Genomic DNA, 20848 nt, shown 5'->3' on the forward strand with positions numbered 1-20848 from the left:
CATCCTCACCAGTAGTGATTGTAGCGGCCTAGCGAAAATTCACTTCTGATCAGTGTGGCTCTATGCGTTTATACTAACTAGACTCTCTGCGTTTATACTAACTAGACCGTGCGCTCCAATGACGTATAGACATCATTGGGGCCGTCACTGGAGACCGGCCGCCATGTTTCAACCGGGGAAGAATGATGGAAGCGCCCGGATGAACGCTATGTAAATAAAGGGAAATAGACTGACAGAGGCGGACAAGCCCATTAAAAAAGCAGTTCTAATTCCACCCCCCCCCCCTCCAAAAAAAAGATAATTGAAAGGTCTTACCTTACTGTCCTAAAAACAAAATCGTTTTGTGGTCAACTGGTATATTTTGGGGGCTTTATTACACTAAGAATAACTCTATCATAATCATCATCATAATGACAGCTTTGGACATGGTATTAATATTAATGGTATGGTGGGTGTTGAACTAGAACTGACGAAATCATGTTTATTTTATTAAAGATACATTATGGGAGATTTTTATAGAGAGTTGGCCATTCTTGCTATAACAGTTCAAAAGAAGATGATGAAAGAAGAATATATTGAAAAATTCAGTCAAATTACTTTATTCTGAACATAGTTATCATCGTTGTAATATTTGCCTAGAAATGGTAGCGAAATGTGTCTTCACCTTCGCCGATCGTTTGATTGACAGGCGTTAACTCCACCTACATATCTCGATTATCAAGTAAAGTTTTCAATGGCATACGGAAACGCTTTACAGCGAACTCGCTAAGTACACTCTATCATTTAGCCTCGATCTAACTGACGTATTTTCATCAGGTTACCCCTTATTTGATTTAATCAATTAGTGAAATCCTATTTAAATCCGAGCTGTAGCCGAGCCATCCGTGGGTCTACAGAGTTGATTTTGGTCTTGTTGTTTAAATAAAGATCTAATTTATAATTTCTATAACATCTGAAGCCTAAATTAAGACTTGCAATAATCAGATTTAACTCTTGCATAATGCATGTTTAATTGAGCAAAATGAATTTGGCGATCTGTATAATTAATATACGAAGCTCACAACTCAGAAAATTTCTGAATTTGGCGATCTGTATAATAATTAATATACGAAGCTCACAATTAAGAAAATTTCTGAAATTGACGATCTGTATAATATACGAAGCTCACAATTCAGAAAATTTCTGAATTTGGCGATCTGTACAATAATTAATATACGAAGCTCACAATTCAGAAAATTTCTGAATTTGGCGATCTGTACAATAATTAATATACGAAGCTCACATTTCAGAAAACTTCTGAATTTGGCGATCTGTATAATAATTAATATACGAAGCTCACGGGGAACTACGGTGACCTAGGGTTTTCGTCCCATCCAAATGGCTAGACACCTTTCCTTGTAAGGCCCTCCGTCCTGCACAATTAATGGCTCCACTGCACTTACATATTTTAAGGCGGTGTTTGGCGCTTCTTTTATAAGAAAGGTGGAAGGTAAGTGTCTATTAATACGGAGCCAACTGAAAATTAAGAATTAAAAGTCTTTTGGGTTAAGGATACAGCTGGTACCGCAATAAATTTACCTCAAAATGTTAATTTCTATTTATTTAAGGCATAAAGAAAGACCCGCAATAGGTAGATTTAGCTCTTGTCATTCTATTCGTCGTGTGTTCAGTTGTTTGTTGATGGTTTCATGTGGAATAAAAATACCTGTTGCACTCACCATCCCCATTATATGGTTTTCAATTTCCATCATATTATGGTGTCTGATTTTTGTTTGGTTGACAAATATGGCGGCATATTAAATTTAGACAAAAAAAAACAAAAAAAGATTTTCGCAGTATAGCATCGATTTAAAAAAAAAATAGGGCCTAATTTTTTACAAAATTTGATTGGGAATGAAGTTTTCACGACTGTCTTTATTATTATTTTAAAACTAGTTCGGGGTTTTTAAGCGGGTTTTCTGAAGAAAACAAAAGAAGCATAAACTGATATTGCAAGAAACTTTCACTTTAATACACCTGTTTGTTATACTCGGTTTTTAATATTTAATTTTTGGAACTGTGTCTGTACACAGTGTCGGCCTAATTAATTAAATTCGAGGGAATAAAACTAACTGATAACAAAGCAACTACTGGCCAGTTAGTGCATAGTGCATGTCTGTGACTAAAAACTCCACTCCAATAAGCAGACTTACTCCCCGCGATATTTTTCGTACAATGCCAGATGTGTATGTTTATATAATATACGCAATTTCCATAATAATTAAATATACATTAATATAGAAGTTCGCTAAACACACGGACATTGTAGTTATTACATAATAAAAGCATCAGTACTAATAAATTAAGTGAATGGACCCGCCCGGTTTCCGGCCTCAAGCTTCGAGTGTTCGACGTCTTCTCGCCGTGTTTATTAAATTATGTTACACTATTATCATGATACTATATCTATTAGATCACTATTTTACTTATAGCTTATCATACCTACTCATGAAATGATAATCCACCCCCTTTTTGCCTGACATTGAATAAACCAACACAACAATAACTCTCCGGCATGTTGGTATATGGCAACGTAGGCTAATTCTTCCCGGTTGTAAAATGGCCGCCAAGCCCCATAGCGGGCACGTGACCACCATACACTCTAGCCAAGATATATACATCTCTATGACCGCTATCCTAGGTATCCCCAGTGGTTTCATTCCGTTCTACGCAACTAACCCCTGGGTTAATGTTTTGGGGGGTTTTTTGGGAGGGGGGGGGGGGCGTTTTCGGGTTATCCTCCCTTGATGATTGTGATATTTTTATCGACCAATCCCATAAATCGTTAACTGCAAAGGGAGTTAGCAAAGGGAAGTAACTCTCATTGGACAGGGTTAGGAGTTAGCCTAAATCAGAGCCTTATATATATAAGGCTCTGGCCTAAATGAGAGAAGTCCAAATTATTCTAAATGCGTATTTATTAACAACAAATTATATTATTGAGGACCGGACGTTTATGTAGGTTCAAGAGTTTTATTGAGAATCGTTCGATCGTTAGCGGAGTTTTGCGTCCACGTGATATCGTAGACAAGTTACATGTATTCTGAATCAAATTGCAAAGTATAATAATAAACATAACAGAATGAAACATTTCAGACAAAGAACTAATAGTAATAATAACAAAAGTCAAATATACAGATGTTATACATATTTGAAATCAGCGAAATCCACTACAGATTTTGATAATACAATTAAATATAAATGAATTAGAAATATATACATTATTTACATAAATCTTTTAGTAAATGGATATGAATATGGTTATCTACCCTTATAAAAACGAAGGCGAAACGACACGTTTGTAAGCTGTTTTTTAATTGGTTCGTAGACTATAGCTACAATCAAGGCCAGCGCAGATAATTTGAAATCGCGCAAACCCCATGGATTAACCCAAGTTATAGTGGAGTAGAACGGAATGAGTACACTGGGGATGCCGAGGATGTATGACCTCAGTCGTCAGCACCAATGACGTCTATTGGTCAGCGCCTGTGTTTTTAGTCTCGGTCACCCAGAACCCCTTAGCCTGGGTCTGTAGTCTCAACTTACGGAGGCACACTGATCCGCAGTGAATATTCGCTTGGCCGCTACAATCACTGATAAGGATGACATCGATGCGACTTAATGACTACAAAATATTAACTTTTTTTCTTTCGACAAATTAAATTCTGAAACATATTTTTTTAGTATTAGAAAAGTAAATAATGGTGTTTGAAGTATATCTTGATAAAAAAATATTCCATATTTAGCGTAAATAGGTACAGAAAATAGTACACGGAGGCGTAAAATGGGTAAAACGATATAATTTTGCCCGTACCAGTTCATATTACTACGTTCGATGTAAACAACGCACGTGTGACCATCAATTTGACGTTTTTTTCTGTTTGTTTACTCTGAATTCTTTCAGAAGTTCATTTTTTACCGTCTAATCTGATTGACCTGCTCGTGTTTGTTTTAAAACAACAAAAACAAGTCACAGAAGTAATCTTTTTTGGTGTTATCGATGCCACCTTGCTTTGTTGGTAAACATCGTGATGTGACGTCACCCTTAGAACTACAGCGATCTGACCTTTTAAAGGTCAGTCATCTTGGACAGAGATAAAAGACGGATGTCGCATTAGGTCTGTAAAACAGATTGGTACGGAGGGTCTGGGACCATGTCATTATTTGACAAAAAGTTCCATTGCCCATGCGTAACCGGGAGTTTGTTTTTTTATATGGTTGATTATCCAGTATCTTTGGCCAAGTCAACTAATAGTTGCGCCCCTTCCCGCAATAAATCCCACAATTCTTGGCGACGAATTAGGATTAATTTTTAAAAAAAAACCAACATAGATATGGCCCATGAAGAGATAAATTTTACAATAAAAAATTAAGAGTATTGGATATTGAACTGGCAATGAAATAAAATGTCATTCTTAAATTAATTTCATGGGCGTGAACATCTTGTTTTAGGACTAGTTACCTCCCTTAGACTTTGTTTATGATAATGTAAAAAAAAACCCGGATAATCTAGCCAATGACCAATTATTTATAATGTTGATAACGCATCCAGACTAATATTCGTAAAATATTCATGAGGATGATAGAGACTACTGTACGTCTGTTGTCAACATTTGACCAAAAGTTCCATTGCCCATACGTACCGGGAATTTGTTGGGTTTTTTTATGTGGTTGATTATCCAGTAAATTTCGCCATGTCAATACATCCCGTAATTCATACATTATTATCAACAAACATGAATCGTGACGACGAGGATTAATTCAATCTGACTCTACTCTTTACTGGAGAACGCTAGATCGGCGACGGTCCTGCACATTTTAGGACATATGACGTCATATGTGGATTGTGGGTTGGGTACGGGTTAGGACCTGCAGATTGTAAACAGGGCTAGCGCTAACCCTAAGTCCCTATCCCTGGTCCAAGGCTTACCCTAACCCTAACGCACAATCCACATAGGTCCCCCATACCCTCCGTACGGACTCCCTGCTTTGGCGCTCGCGAATGGGCTTCGTCGAGGTTCCCTGCAAGTCCGTTCGTTTGACACTTTATCTCAACGATCAGTGCCTGGAATACTGCCAGGCTTTATTTCCGGCAGATTGTTTTTCAAAATTTCTGGGAGAGGCCCCCACCCCTACTTGAAGCTCGTGCCTTTGCCCCCTTATCCTTGAGCTTTGCCCCAGCTTGGCACCTCCAACCACCGGCGGCTTGTGCCGCCACTGCATGTATTCCCAGTATAATGAAGTACTGTTCTAGATCTTTGGCAGGGAAACCTAGCGATCTTAAGACAATGAATATACTTCGAAATATTTCAACTAAATATTCATTATATGGACAACTAAATAACATATTATGGCAAATTGTTTCAACTTCATTTTTACATAGCGGACAGGGATTATCTTTAGTGTTCAGATATTCGAACAAGAACACTATTCGAATATTGGACAGGTCTTGAAATTTGTATTCGAATACTAATCGAATATTTTCAATTTTTAATATAAATATATTTAATGTGGTTTATATTCAATTTATAATAATTTCTAATTAATTATGAAATACATGTACGTGAAATTTCTGTTGACATGTGAACAATGCTCTTTTAGTTTATCCGAGGTGTGTGAACCTGGAAAGGATTTCACTTCCAGAGTCTTAGCAACCATCTCCCAATCTGGTGACACAAAATGAGCGGTTAAATTAATGCAAGACTCATTTTGTAATTCTGATGTCCATACATCTGTGGTCACAGCGGCTTTCTTCTGAAATGGGTCATTCCTGATTTGACGTTCGTCGGAACGAACGGCATCATAGATTTCTTCCATTTTTTTTGAGTGTTTTATTGAACGGCAAATTGTGTGATGGATTCAGGGCTTCTACCAATTCCCAAAAATGGTCATTGTCAATAAGAGAGAGGCTAATAAAGCTTGGCTACAAACTTGATCAATTTCTCAGTGATGTTTTTAGCTGCGCTGAATCTTGTCATACTTCGTGCTGTTGCCTGAAGAACTTTGTGTAGAACTTTTTAATTGGCTGAATCTTGCCTGACCCTACATCCCGTGCAGAGGAAGTATCTTGAGTTACGTAGCCATGTTTCAACTTCATGTGGTTCCAAAGATTAACCTTGATGTGATATTAGTCGAGACCATGGCGATGTATATATTGTCAATATATACACTATGGTCAAGAGAGCCAACTCCATCGCGGAACTAACTGGCTAATCAAAGTAGGTAACAAGCTACTTACCGTCTCTGAAGACGGTAGATCTACGCAGGGGTAGCACCCTTACAAGCTGCGGTTAGGTAATCTAAGTAAGCTTTGAATGTAAATGTGGCAAGGGAAGTCGACTTTAATAATATTTGAGGACAAATAGAATAAATAATAGATATTCGAATATGGTAATTGCTATTCGAATATTATATTCGACGAGCGAATATTCGAATATTCGTGCCGAACACTAATTATCTTCCGTTTTCTCGATCTTGTAGGGTTGATCTTTCGTGTATACAATGTTATGAATAATTCTGAAATCCAATTCTATCGCATCAGTATCTTTATATGGTAAAAATACATTTTTATAGTTATTTTGACAGAGGGTAAAACCCCTTTCTTGCCAAAATCTCACATTTGCTGGTTTGTTATTGTATATCGTAGCATGTTTTTGGACTAAATTCGGAGAACTTAATTAGTCTACCATTAATGTTAAATTCGACATCAATTTTAATGCATTTCCCTCTTCTAAGTATAAGTGCGGATGATGAAATCAATTCTACCCAATATATGAATAATATATAAGATCTTATCATATAATTGTGTAACTGTTGCGTTTTTTACCTTCGGGAACAGTTCCAAAACCTTTTCTACTATTGTTTCTGTTGTATAGAAGCCCGGAATTATTTCATAGCTAATATCGGCTAATAAGTAGGCCTAATCTCAAAATACTCATTTAATAAAGCGGTCATTGTGGACTCCGGTAAATACCGAACCTCCTCAACTGGCCTACCTCACAAATTAAATTTTCGATAACCAAACGATATAGCTTGCTCACACTGATCAGCAGTGAATATTCGCTAGGCCGCTACAATCACTGATAAGGATGACATCTATGCGACTTAATGAGTCTCAAATATTAACTTTTTTCCACCGACAAATTAAATTCTAAAACATGTTTTTGATGTATTAGCAAAATAAATAAAGACGTTTGACGTATTAGTAGGTATTTATGTCGGCACAAAAAGCAACGAGATTTTATTAAGAGGCCACTCCCGTTAAGTTATGTCCGAGATTTGAGTAAAGAATTTTCGTTCGGCGCAAGATTCAGCGACGGCCACATTTACCGCTTCCAGTGCATCCAAGCGTAATATTTAATTTATATCGGCACAAAAAGCAACGAGATTTTATTAAGAGGCCACTCCCGTTAAGCGGTCAGTTGTGAAAATTCCCTTGGGTGGCTGCTTAATGCAGATTCTACTGTATTTAAAGATTATTTCCTGTATAGTTTAAATTGGTATTAAAATGACTTAAAGGCAGCATTATGTCCGAAGCAGTAACGTCTTATGTAAACAATGCGCGCGCATTCAGCCAATGATTGACGCCGCGTGCTGTGACGGCACGTGTTAAAGGCAGTCATCTTTTACAGAGATATTAGAGAAGACTCGTAATTCTCTGTGAAACAGATTGTAGCTAGCTTAACAGAATAACTAGGTAATTCGAATGCATTCAAATTCGTGTAGTCATGTTTAACCAGCCCCGCTACTTTCTATTTCGTTTCTTACTGGAAAATCGCGCACTTACGGGGTGGACAAACGATAGGCTGACAGTTTTACACGTGTATCAACTAAAACGAAAGTCGTAGGTCACCGAAAGAAATCCAGGACGGTTCCACAAAAGTCATTCCTTTTGCTAAAGAATTGATACAGCAGTCAATTCAATATAAATTTAGAATAGATAATTAATCTGAGACAGCTATTGTGAGGATCAGTGACACTGAAGTCTGAAGATTGAGATACAATTCATCGTCCATCGTGTTTTGTTTACATTTTTATTTTCTTTTATTAACGTGTTGTGTCCGGGTGTAACTCAACTCACTGTGCCCTTGTGGCCGGTTACCTCAATTTCCAGGTGAAAGTGTTTTAAATACATTTCCGAAGAGATATTATTCATTATTTTAGATATGTACCGATAATGCATTTCTTCACACACTCCAGCTTCAACCCAAATCAAAACACAATTATGGTTTTGCCAGAATCATCTTACAATAACTACCAGTACCAGTATAGAGGGAAGCTTTGGCAAAAGAAAAGTTACATGTATTTGAAACAATTTCATGGGCTGTTACACACCGATACTATATTCCTTCAGCTCAGTTTAATATTTATCATTAGTTTAATATTTCTAGGACCATGCGAGGGTTCAAAACTTTACAAGTGCTCAGTGTGTAAAACTATAGCAGATGACTTCTTTAAAGGGATGAAAGAGACAGCCAAATCTAATTATGGTGGGGGTAATACTAACTGGGAGGAGAAATCATTAGGTGCATATGCGAAAAGTGAAATAAGATTAATAGAAGTCATGGAGTATCTTTGTAAAGGGGGTGACAAGGAATGTCATCATATGTTAGAAGAACATGAAGAGCTTATTGAGACATTTTGGTATAAAGAGTTTGGAAAAAATAATAATATAGACCTTCATACATGGTTATGTATAGAAAATATTAAGGCTTGTTGCCCTGGAAATACTTTTGGACCTGAGTGTTCTCCCTGTTTAGGAAGCATAGAGCGGCCATGTACTGGTAATGGAGATTGTGATGGTGGAGGAACACGACAAGGAAAAGGAACATGTAGCTGTCATAGTGGATACACAGGGGAATTATGCAATGAATGCACTGATGGTTATTTTGAGGAAATGAAAAATGATACACACACAGTGTGTACTAATTGTCATGAATCCTGTAAGTTGACATGTTGGGAATCGGGTCCACAGGGGTGTGATGAATGTAAAGATGGATATGAGATAATAGATGAGACTTGTATGGATATAGATGAATGTAAAGTTGATGGAAATAATCCTTGTGATAAAAACAAGATGTGTGTTAATAATGAAGGGTCCTATAGTTGCACTGATATACCCCAAGATGAGAACCATAATGACGCAGAAGATAATGTGGACGGTGAGGATGAAAATAAAACTTACACAGAAGTGGATAATAAAGCTAGTGACAATGAAAATAAGCAGACAGACACTAATGATAAAACTGTATTAACAAATGAAAAAGAAGAATTATAAAAGTAATTTAAATAATAATTCATTGTTTTGTTGAATACACAGAAATAATTCTACAGATAGATCTATCATAAAATATTGATCATTAATAGTATATAAAAATTTGTCTAATTTCATAGTATATAAAAATTTGTCTAATTTCATAGAATAAATTGTTCAATAGATTTGATTATGCTTTGAATAGCTGGGGAACAAATATATTAAATTCAGTCTCAGCTAATGATTTCTGTTCAAATTATAAATATATAAAGATGTCAGTATTATATAAGATTTGTTATAAAGAGTTGGCCGTTATTGCTAGTTTAAATCAGATAATGAACAAGCGGTTACCATGCAAGATACACCCACATTTTGCAAGAGATTTTTTGTACAATCAGGGGCCATAATCCAGGAAGTTACAGTCCGATATGCACAAACCAAAATCTTTTGGATATAAACATATATTTTAAGTTTCATCAAAATCAGATAAAAATTGTGACTTCTAGAGGGTCCACAACCTTGGTATTACATACTTTGCGTACAAGGGGCATTTTGTCGGGCAGTTTCGGTCTGATTTTCACGAAATTCGAACTCTATGCCCATTAGGGGAAGATATGCGCTAATATCGAAAGGAATCTGGATCTTTGGGTTATAACATACATTTCAAGTTTCATCAAAATCCGATAAAAATTGTGACTTCTTAAGAGTGCCCACAAGCTAAAAATGTGATTTTTATACGCCCACATTGAAATTAGTGAAACCACGAAGCCTATTTAATTTCAGCAATTTAGAATAATTACTTCTAGAGTTATGGCCCTTGTTTCACTTTGCTAAACCTTGTTAATGCTCGATTGATGAAAGTTATCATCCGATATGTATGAAATTCATATGCATCATTTAAATTTGTAAAACAGAGGTCTATTGAATTTCAGCAATTTCCGTCAATAATTTCTGGAGTTGTGGCGATTGTGAACCTTGTGAACGTTTGAATGACAAAAGTGATCATGTGATCTGTATGAAATTTATATATGCATTATTTAAATTAGTAAAACGAAAAAGCCTGTCAAATTTCAACAATTTCTGTAGATTACTTCCAGAGTTGAGACCCTTGTTTCAGTTTGTAGAACCTTGTAAACCCTCAAACACAAAATTTATAATCTGATCTGTATGGAACTGTCTTGTAAAGGCCCCCAATTACCTACAAAGGAATAAATATGCGACAACCTTGTCGATCACTCGGACGATTTAGCCGCTGTGGACGTATGGTTTGTTGCCTGGCAACCTATCCTTCTGACAATCAGGGGCCATAATCCATAAAAACCTATTTCGTTTCGTTTTTTGTAGTTCAAAATTTCGTTTTACTTGTCTTTACTACACTAGGATCTGGAAGCGTTGTTATATAACGGGCGTTCTAGTTGATGTGAGGAATTAACCAATAAAACAATCTGTTACTTCTTGGCGTGCTCTGCACGGAACTGTGGGTAAAACCCCTAGAAAGGTTAACGATGATTGATTAATCAATGTCTGACGTCATAGGGTCAAAAGCCGCTCATATGACCCCTGACGCGACACTTTCAGTACAACTGGTCAGATGTAGGCCATCAAAAGTATAAAAGATAGGTTGCCAGTCAGTGAAACATACGCCCACAGCAGCTAAATCGTCGGGGCAGTCAACAAGAGTTGTCGTATATTTTTACTTTTGTCGGTAATGAAACATTTATAATACACTAAAATCTGATTTTAGAGTAACAACTCCTTATGTAATTATCAGACAATCATTAGAATTTGTTTGGCCCATGCTAACATTTATTATACAAAACATTTAATATCATGGATTTAGCTTTTCAAATTATCAAAAACCATTCATAATCAATATACTTGTTCGTTTCAAGACCTTAAACTCTGTGTATCAAGCCAAAGTCAAACGAAACGATTATATATAGGCATAAACACAGTGTTTAAATATAAAATCAATCAGATGATAACTATGGGCATATCATCCACAAAATATTTCAAAGTTATCAAGGGCCATGTCTCTGGCAGTAATTATCAGAAAGCGTTGAAAAGTAATAGGCTTCTTCGTCGAACGGCCTTAAACACCGTTTATAAATTTTAAGTCAATCGGATATTAGCCTCTAGAGCGTCCACAAGATTTTTCAAAGTGTTCAAGGGCCATAACTCTGGCAGTAATTATCGGAAATCGGTGAAATTCAAAAGGCTTCTTCGTCTCATGGCCGTAAACACTATGTATAAATTAAGGGCCGTGTCTCTGGCAGTAATTATCAGAAATCAATAAGCTTCTTCGTCGCATGGCCTTAAACACTGTGTATAAATTTTAAGTCCATCGGATATTAGCTTCAGCTCTAGAGCGTCCACAAGATTGTTCGAAGTGATGAAGGGCCATAACTCTGGCAGTAATTATCGAAAATTGGTGAAAATCAATAGAATTTCTCACCACATGACCTTAAACACTGTTCGAAGTGATAAAGGGCCATAACTCTGGCAGTAATTATCGAAAATTGGTGAAAATCAATAGAATTCCTCACCACATGACCTTAAACACTGTGTCGCAATTGTGGACACGGGACGGACGGAGGCGACGACAATATACGATGTGGGCGTATAAAAAAAACGAAACAAAATATAGATCTGTATTTTAATCAAATTGCATTTCAGTCAAATTCCCTGATTTTGAGCGGAGTTATTAGTCTCAATTGTCAAGTACCATTGTTACGATAATAAACGGAGTCTCGATATGGCTCTTACATAATGCATATAATACTCAAATTTTCATCTGTCCACCAAGTCTTGTTGGCATCGTAGCGGCTACAATAATCCATATATTATATATATGATGTCCCCCGCCCTTTGAAGAAAGCAGGGGACTATTAAAATGAGTTCGTCCCTCTATCTGTCTGTCTGTCTGTCTGAAACTTGGTGTATACTTTCATTACATCATTACCTTGACTTATACTATTCAAAAAAAGTAGGGGATATTTGATTTTTAAGTGTTATTAAAGTCACCTAATGAAACTGACGAAGAAACAAATGACAAAATGAAATGAAGTTCACATTCATCGATTTATTCCAAATGATCGTTAGACTAAGTAAGGCACAGACTGACCATTATAAGGGTAAAATGATACCCGGGGTCAAACAGCAAAGTTACCACAGCATCACAACCAAGTCAGTAACGGGTAAATCCTCCTCTGTTTGCCAAACAAGCATTGATCCGACGTGGCATACTCCTAATGAGACGTCTAAGGTCATTTTGCTCCAGATTGTCCCATTCCTGTTGCAACGCAGCAGCAAGTTCTTGGACATTGGCAGGACGTTGTTGACGTTGACGTAACCTCTGTCCAAGCATGTCCCAGACATGCTCGATGGGGGAGAGGTCGGGACTCAGTGCTGGCCAAGGTAATGTGGTGATGTTCTGTTGTTGGAGGTAACCTGTAACGATCCTGGCCCTGTGACATCTTGCGTTGTCATCCTGGAAGATGAAACGGCGGCCATGACATCGTGCGAACGGCACAACATGGACTGCCAAGATGTTGTCCCGGTAGTACTAGCCTGTAACACGCCCTGCAACAACATGTAAAGCCGTTCTTCCAGCAACAGTGATGCCTCCCCACACCATAACAGAACCACCCCCAAATCGATCATGTCTGATGACGTTAACGTCTTGGAAGCGCTCGTTTCGACGACGCCACACCCTCCTACGTCTGTCCAAAAAATCAACAGTGAACCTTGACTCATCTGAAAACATCACATTGCTCCAGCGTCGATTATCCCAGTGTTGACGATCCCTACACCAACGACGTCTTGCCTGAATGTGATGATCTCTCAAACAAGGGATCACGCGAGGACGTCGGGCGCGAAGGTGACCCCTATGCAGTCGATTCCGAATCGTCTGGCCACTCACTCTCACACCAGTGTCTGTTTGTAGACGAGCGCTGATCTGATTTGCTGTGATGACACGATTTCTCAAGACCAAGGTACGGATAAATCGATCCTGGGCTTGAGTTGTCGCCCTTGGTCGACCTGAGCGTGGTCTGTCCTGTACAGATTGTGTATCACGGTATCTGGACCATAGCCTGCTTATGACAGACTGAGAAACATTCATCGTCCGCGCCACAACCGCCTGTGTTGTGCCGATCTGTAGCATGCCAAGGGCACGTAACCTTTCATTTTGGGTAAGCCGACGCATATCTAAATTTGTTTTCTGGTCACTAAAACAATTAAACTGATGTTTCCACCCTGGAATTCAATGCCACAATGACTGTAACATTCAAAGTCAGAGTCGTGCAAATCTTGGGTTGGACCCCCATGATGATCCCAAGCATCACCTGCATTCCATGCGGTAGCTATTGGTGCGTTTGGGCGTCACATGTAACTGGAAATGTTTCTTCTGTTAGGTTCTATAGTGACTTTTTTCGTAGTCATTTGCATATTTTAGTATTATGCCCCCAAAATCAAATATCCCCTACTTTTTTTTGAATAGTATAGTTCGATAATGAGCATTTTCTGCTCAGGGTAGGCGTTTATTAGGTGAATACCTTGATGGAGTTCGAAGATGAGCATTTTCTGCAGAGATAAGCATTTTGATTGGTCGATGCTTTGGGACACGATAACTTTAGTTCTAATTAAGTGAGGGTGATGAAATTTGATGTATAGTTTTATTACATCAATACCGTGACTAAGTACGACAATAAGCATTTTCTGCTGAGAGTAAGCAGAGCGATAAGCAATTTGATTGGTCGAGACTTTGGAACACAATAACTCTCATTCTAATTGAGCTAGAATTTTCACACTTGGCGTAGGTGTTTATTAGGTAAATGCCTTGATGGAGTTCGGAGTTAGAAGATGAGCATTTTCGGCTTAGGGTATGGCAGAGATAAGCAATTTGATTGGTTGATGCTTTGGGACACGATAACTTTAGTTCTAATTAAGTGAGAGTGATGAAATTTGGTGTATAGTTTTATCACATCAATACCTTGACTAAGTTCGATAATGAGCATTTTCTGCTGAGGATAAGCAGAGCGATAAGCAATTTGATGGGTCGAGACTTTGGAACATAACAACTCTGCATTTAATTGAGGTAGAATGTTTAAACTTAGCTTAGGTGTTTATTAGGTGAGTGCCTTGATGGAGTTCGAAGATGAGAATTTCTGCTTTGGGTAAGCAGAGATAAGCAATTTGATTGGTTGATGCTTTGGGACACGATAACTTTAATTCTAATTTAGTGAGAGTGAGGACACTTGGCGTATAGTTTTATCACATCAATACCTTGACTAAGTTCGATAATTAACACTTTCTGCTCAGGGTAGGCAGAGCGATAAGCAATTTGATTGGCCGAGACTTTGGAACACAGTAACCCTCCTTTTAATTGAGGTACAATGTTCAAACTTGTTCGATGATAAACAGAGATAAGCAATCTCATTGGTTGATGCTTTGGGGCACGATAACTTTGGTTATAATTAAGCGAGAGTGACGAAACTCCAAGTATAGATTCATTATATCATTACCTTGACTAAGTTCCATGATGAGAATGTTCTGCTTAGGCTAAGGAGAGATAAGCAGTTTGATTTATCAAGACTTTGGAACATAATAAACTCTGCTTTTAACTGAGGTAGAATGCTTAAACTTGATGTAGATGTTCATTTGGTGAATGTCTTGACTGAGTTCAATGGTTAACATTTCGAGCTAAAGCTAAGCAGAGCTAAGCAATTTCATTGGTCAATGCTTAAGGACAAGATAACTTTGATTCAATCTGATAGAGAGTGATGAAACTTAGTGTATAGTTGATAATCAGTTTGATACTTTTGGAAAAAAAATAAATGTGCGATAAATTAAAATGTGTCATCTAATTATTTTGGGATTTCAGCGGGGGACATCAGCCTCACTGTTGGCTTGTTCATGACATTTTTGTTGACGTTTTGGTCTGTAATCAAAGATAAGATGAGTGTTTGAATTTACATTTTCTGACAAGTTTTGTTGAATATTCATGATTTTTGGGTGGAAGGATCAGGAAGTCAGTTGATATGAAATATGGATATCGCCTACTAAAATGAGGTGACCTGCAGGTTTTTTTGACCAGTCCTAACAAAAAAATCGAATTGGTTCCACCCCCCTTCAATAATGGGTAATAGTGACATAATTGACTGTTTTTGTTGTTATAAAGGTTAAGATCATCGAAATGTTAAAGATTATGTCATAGGCCAAGAAATGTCATTAATTTAACATTGAGAAAGAGTAATGGAGTTTAACGTCCACTCGACACAAACTAGGTCATTTCGGAACTAACATATGGTTCAATCTTATTTCAATAATTCGCTTTGTAGTGGGAGGAAACCGGAGGACTCGTAGAAAACCCACGAGGTTAGACAGGCGACCCTACTCCTTGTCACGTACAACCGGGCAATCGAAACCTCGCCAGTTGACTCAGTCACAGAACTTATGATTCGACGCACACGCGCTAACCATTCGGCAATCCAACCTCCCGACTTAACATTGAAGTCGATGGGTAGTGAATTTGTAGTCCATAACCAACCCAAGAAACCCCCTGCCCCCTTGTTATAGCCCGGTGACTGAAGGGGGTGAGGGGAATCGCCACCCGAGCTGTGGGAGCCCAATGTCTACAATATATGATTAAAACATAAATTTCTTGGACTTTGTGGGGTGGGGGATTGCATGTGTGCAAGAGTGTGTGTGGGGGGGGGGGGGGGTGAAACTGGCGGTAAATGAGTTCACGTTGATATAAATGATGACTTGCTTAGAGCTTCGTAAAACATTACTTTTAATGCTGCTGCGCATCTCTAAATATGTATATAGGATTCCCATTGTGGGGGGGGGGCAAAATGTATTTTGGGGGACAGAAACCACTTGGTTCAAAATTGACATGAAAAGTGGCTTCTCGTTAGCTTTTTCGTCATTTAAAATATTACATTATAATGGTACTTTTCAAGAGATCTGGAAATGTAAATAAAAAGACAAAGTAATCAAGATACATGTTTAGATATTAGTTTATTCTTAGTCTTCATAAGTAGATTCAAAATCAAAGTTCGTAACATGAGCGGGATAAATATCTTCTTGTTGACTGATCAACAGCTCGCATATTTATATCCTTTGGATATGATTCAGATACCCATTCACATTGTAAATCTTCATACCAGCCATGCATCGCACTGTCATCTTGTTCTATCAATGGTTTTGCAGCTTGTCTCCATATTGTTGCAACATAATTGCTGCGTTGAACTCATTTCCTGCCAATTCCCCCCCCCACCCCACATACACACACACACACACACACACACACACACGCACACCTGCAACCCTCCACCCCACCTCACAACAAATCAAAACATAAACACTTATTTACTTATTTAGAGATGGACAGTCCTAGAAATTTATGTTTTATTAATATATAAGTTATACACGCATTTAAAGATGGACAGTCCCAGAAATTTATGTTTTATTAATATATAGTATGATCATCATTTATGTCAACATAACCCCCCCCCCCATATCTCGAAAACGCCCCTCAAACGCCCGATCACCACCCATATTCGGAATCTATGCCAAAAAATTGGTCTCTTAAAGTCACAGCTCGGGTGGCGATTCGCCCACTTCAGCCACCAGACTATTATGCAATCTTGATAGAACATGTAGTCTCTACTAGTAAGTGCGGCAGGTCGGCGCTACCCGCAAACTAAACCGGTAAGACAAAACTGTGGACAAGACACAAACCACTCATAGGCCTACATTGCAAGCAATAAACAATAATTTTATCAAATCAAGTGAACGCAATGCCCTAGGACAACAGAGGTGTATATTATTCGACAATTTTCCTTCTTATACGCCCACATTTTCATGTGGACGTACATTGTCGTCGTCCGTGTCCGTCCGTCCATAATTTGTTCGTGGACACTCTACAGGTCTATCTCCCAAAGATCTCGGTTCCTTTTAAAATTGGCATATATCCGATTTTGAAGAAACTTGAAATATACATGTAGGTCTATTCCCAAAGATCTTGGTTCCTTTCGATATTAGTATGTATGAGATCATAACTTCGTGGATAATGGCCCCTGATTGTACGAAAAATCACGTTTTTAGCTTGTGGACACTCTTAAGAAGTCATACTTTTTATCCGATTTTGACAAAACTTGAATATAGGTTTATATCCCAAAGATATCAGTTCCTTTCAAAATTGGCATGTATTGGACTGTAACTTCATGAATTATGGCCCCTGATTGTACGAATAATCGCGTTTCTGGCTTGTGGTCCCTGAAGAGGTGTAGCACCATAGGTCTTTTGTCTGACGTGGAGAGCGTCTATGGAAAACCGGTCGCCACATCCTACGTACGACCCATGCATCTTTTCTTACTACATATTTCTGTAGCCTTGTGATCGTCTAGGATTTGTCTCTAGCTGTCTTTACTTCTGCTTCACGTTGTGTATTTATTTCTTCCAGTTTCTTAAGACGTCTGTCTTACCAGGAATAACAATGCGACAGTTTGCTTCTACATATTTTATATATATACATATAGCTGAATACAGGTATACAAGCATAGCACAAATTACAATACTATATAGCTAAAACCACTTCTCCACCCTATCCAGCCTTTCGGCTGTCTAGGAACTCAGATGTACCCTCGATCTCTGGAATCTAATGCAAGTCTGACTTACAGGGTTCCCCGGTTTCTTTTAAAGGTAAGTGAATATCATGCACAATAACGCGTGATCATGGCCCTGAACTTGTGTAATTAACAAAATGATTGGTTACTTTAAATCAAATGATGCAATTAGAATAATTCCACTCACGTGTAATTCGGTGGTAAATGAGTGACATATGTTTTCGATAAATCGCTCTTTTTTATGTGTCAACTATCAATTACAGACTAAGTTGATTTAAGTATTTTAAGTACATATCACATATTATGCGAATATGTTATTTCTCGAGCAAAAATTCTACTAAAAGTATTACATTCGTCCCTTTCTTTAAGACTTTTTGCTCGTTATTGGGTAAAAGATCCCTTGAATCCTTTACAATAACCATACCAACATCTGTAGAATTATATAACTATTCATAAATGTAGCAGAAATCTAGAAAATCAACATATATAATTATCACCTCCCCGCCTTCTAAGATTTATGCTAAATGAACAGGTAGGAGACTCTTAAAACGTCTATGTGGTAAACCCTATAATTATTCATGCAACAGGCAAATATCAATGATACTATACTATATAACAAAACTGAAAACACAAACACACATAATCAAAAATCAAAAATCAAAAGTTGCATGCAAAAGTTCTCCAAAAAGTTCATCACTGTAAAATCCTATGAAAATTCACTAAGCCCAAACACAAATTGTCTTTTTTAAATCTTCAAGTGTCCTAATTTCAAAACACTATAACACATCACGTAATGTTTATAAAGTTCAGGTTTCACTTCAAATTCTGTCTCAGGAAATCTCAATTTAGTAAACTGATAAACCATTTCTTCTTCTTGGATTTGTATTGGTCTGTTTCAGCTACCATACATGTAGTATCAAGTTGAAACTTTCTTTTCTTCTAAGTATGATTGGTTTGTACAATTTTATCCGTCAATCAAACATGTCATTGCCATCAGACCAAGAACTAACTATTCTTAAATTATTAAAACTTTATTTTCATATTAATCTAACATTATTATTTCGAAAAATTATTTATAAATCTTACTCTTAATTAAAATGAACTTTATTTAAGTATTAATAAACTTTGATGTGTCCCTTTAACTATAAAACTTCAAACTAAGTTTGACCTCTTGACCTAACTCGATCAGTAATGAACAATTTTAGAATTACGTTTATGTTTTTTAATTTCCGTTTCTGTTTTAGAATTCCTACATTGTTATTTTATATTTCACCGTCAGTAATGTGACCTTTTTGACCTAATCATTATAATCCACCATTTTGTATGTTAGTCAAAAACCAATACATGAAACAAGCCCATGGTTACTTATTCCACATTAGTATCACCTAACACGTTATTTAGAATAGAACTGTCAATCAAATATGGCCAGTATATGAATGACATTCCATTTCATCCTACAGTTCCTATTCCATTATTAGTATTACATGTATATAAACATTATTTAGAATCATGTTCAAAGCAAGTGACGTGCACTTCACTCCCTCGGAACACCAGTCTATATTCTATAAACAAAACAATTAATACCTAACTATATCCTATATATTATATTAATGCAATCCGTGACTTTTACACACGTCAAATTTAACACAGTGTTAGAACCTATTGTTTATAATAATTCGACCTCATGTCAAATTACACATTCTAATCCTTGCGTACATGTCGACAGCTTAAAGCAATTAGCAGTATATATTAAACGTTAATATTACGTTTCTAAAGCAAAAATTTAATTACATAAAATTATATACGGACAAAATTTACCGTATACCGCCACTTTTCTAAAAAGTGTCATATTCTTAACTTAACCTCCTATTAAACTCGTATTAATGACTTGGCGATAATCTCACAATTTAACGAGCCTATAATTTTAGTTTTTTTTCCCAGGAAAACTATAACCAACATCCCTAGATTAACCATATGGGATTTTCAACATAACCTAACTTTTTAATCAAAAGTTAAATTACAACAACTCTAAGGCCTGGACTAAGGGCCCTAAAATTATATAGTGTATTAACCACACATACGAACGACACAAAAAAACACAAATTAACGAATCACAGTAGAAACCACGGCCAACTAGGAAACTAGAGTTAATCACTCACAAACGTCATCCTTAGATCTGCCGTCTTCCCACTGCGATCCGGAGACAACATTAGTTCCTTACTTTATTCCCTATTCCGTTTCCTTATTATTCCTTAGTTATATCAAAACATTTTTTTTTAAAACCTACTCCCTAAACTTTCACTTTAACTTTAATTTTACTCAAATTTACTACAGGTCATGTTAACCCGATAATATACATACCTAACTCATGAGATTATATTGTTTAATAAACCTATCAATCTCAACTTATGAATGACTGTAATTTATTCTCTATACAGTTAAATTTTAAATATTTAGTTTCTTATCAGATGTTAACTTTAAATTAATATTATTTGGTCTTTAGACAAATTTAACACATTTAATTTACCAAACAAAATGTATTTACCCAATTTTTCGAATATCCACACCAGATTTTTTTTTTTCCACCATAATCTTTCTGTTGCTGGAGTGTACAGATCTTTTTTTCTTCTTAACATCTTCAAATATGTATTCTTCTTCTAAAGTGACTTCTTACCTCAAAGGTATCAAATTAGAATATGTAAGACTATGCAGTGCTATGCAGTCACTGGTTAGATGTGGAAAATATTACGGGAGAACTCCCCACATCCAACGTGTGCTGCACACTCTCCTTTCTTCTAACCTTCTTCCAAATTTTCTGCTTACCCTAAAGGTCGAAACTGTCACGGCAACCAAATAGAATATGTATTCTTCTTCCAGGTTACTCGATCTCTTAGTCACGTGCACCAAATAGAATATGTAGCAC

General features: G+C 36.9%; 1 protein-coding gene across 1 annotated transcript; it reads left to right on the top strand.

Moving 5' to 3' along the window:
- Nucleotides 1-7825: 7825 nt before the first annotated feature.
- Nucleotides 7826-9581, top strand: LOC126819226 (cysteine-rich with EGF-like domain protein 2). Its single transcript, XM_050547154.2, has one exon. The coding sequence runs from the start codon at nucleotides 8216-8218 to the stop codon at nucleotides 9314-9316; it is 1101 nt and encodes a 366-aa protein (XP_050403111.1). The 5' UTR covers nucleotides 7826-8215; the 3' UTR covers nucleotides 9317-9581.
- The last annotated feature ends 11267 nt before the right edge of the window (nucleotides 9582-20848 follow it).

The sequence above is a fragment of the Patella vulgata genome, chromosome 4, assembly GCF_932274485.2.
Source record: "Patella vulgata chromosome 4, xgPatVulg1.2, whole genome shotgun sequence".
In the NCBI taxonomy this organism is placed as follows: domain Eukaryota; kingdom Metazoa; phylum Mollusca; class Gastropoda; family Patellidae; genus Patella; species Patella vulgata.